A 659-nucleotide genomic window follows, 5' to 3' on the forward strand; every position below is an offset into this window, starting at 1 on the left:
TTTTGTTTGTTTCCTTCCTTGTTGTTGTTGTTGTTTTGCCGGAGTTGGAACAGTAGGGGTCTGTTCATATCGGGCGCGGCGTAGCTCTTTAACTAAGGAGGGATGTTGGGCACTACAAAAGTCTGCCGAAATACGTTCCTCACGCGGTCGGTGGCAACCCCACCCATATCGGTGATTCGCACCGGGCCAAAGTGGTGGGCGGACCCGGAACGCATGGTGCGGCAAAAGCTCATGTATTTCACCCTTGGTATTGATCAGCTTCCGCTGCGCCGCACCGCCGTGATTCAGAAGGACCTCCACCGGTTCCACATGTGCAAACCACCCATGCGGATAGGCGACACAACGGGGTACAAGCGATCCCGTGCGGCCCAGCTCAACACCTGGTACCGGCGCATTCAGTACCAGGAATACCACCTCCAGCACCTCTTTACGCGGCACGTGTGGGGGCTGACGCGGGCCTACCCCGGCAACACCACCAAGATTCAGGGCAAGGCAGATGACGGTTACGTTGGCTACGACTCGGTGCCGTTTCACCGCTACAACCGCAGTCCGCTGCCGTTCCCGGCGAGAGAAATATACGAGCGAAGAAAATAGAAGAGAAACGGCGAGGAAGGGGTTTTCTTTTGTTTTGCTGTGTTATTGTGCTGTGCTGTGCTTTG

At 55.8% G+C, this 659-nt stretch overlaps 1 protein-coding gene across 1 annotated transcript; it reads left to right on the forward strand.

The window, feature by feature from the left end:
* Positions 1-102: 102 nt before the first annotated feature.
* On the forward strand, positions 103-594 carry DQ04_24631000 (hypothetical protein; the record flags this gene model as incomplete). The annotated part of the gene is made up of 1 exon (XM_009318244.1): positions 103-594. The coding sequence occupies one exon, from the start codon at positions 103-105 to the stop codon at positions 592-594; it is 492 nt and encodes a 163-aa protein (XP_009316519.1).
* Positions 595-659: the final 65 nt, after the last annotated feature.

This window comes from Trypanosoma grayi (assembly GCF_000691245.1).
Source record: "Trypanosoma grayi strain ANR4 Tgr_2463_V1, whole genome shotgun sequence".
In the NCBI taxonomy this organism is placed as follows: Eukaryota; Euglenozoa; class Kinetoplastea; order Trypanosomatida; family Trypanosomatidae; genus Trypanosoma; species Trypanosoma grayi.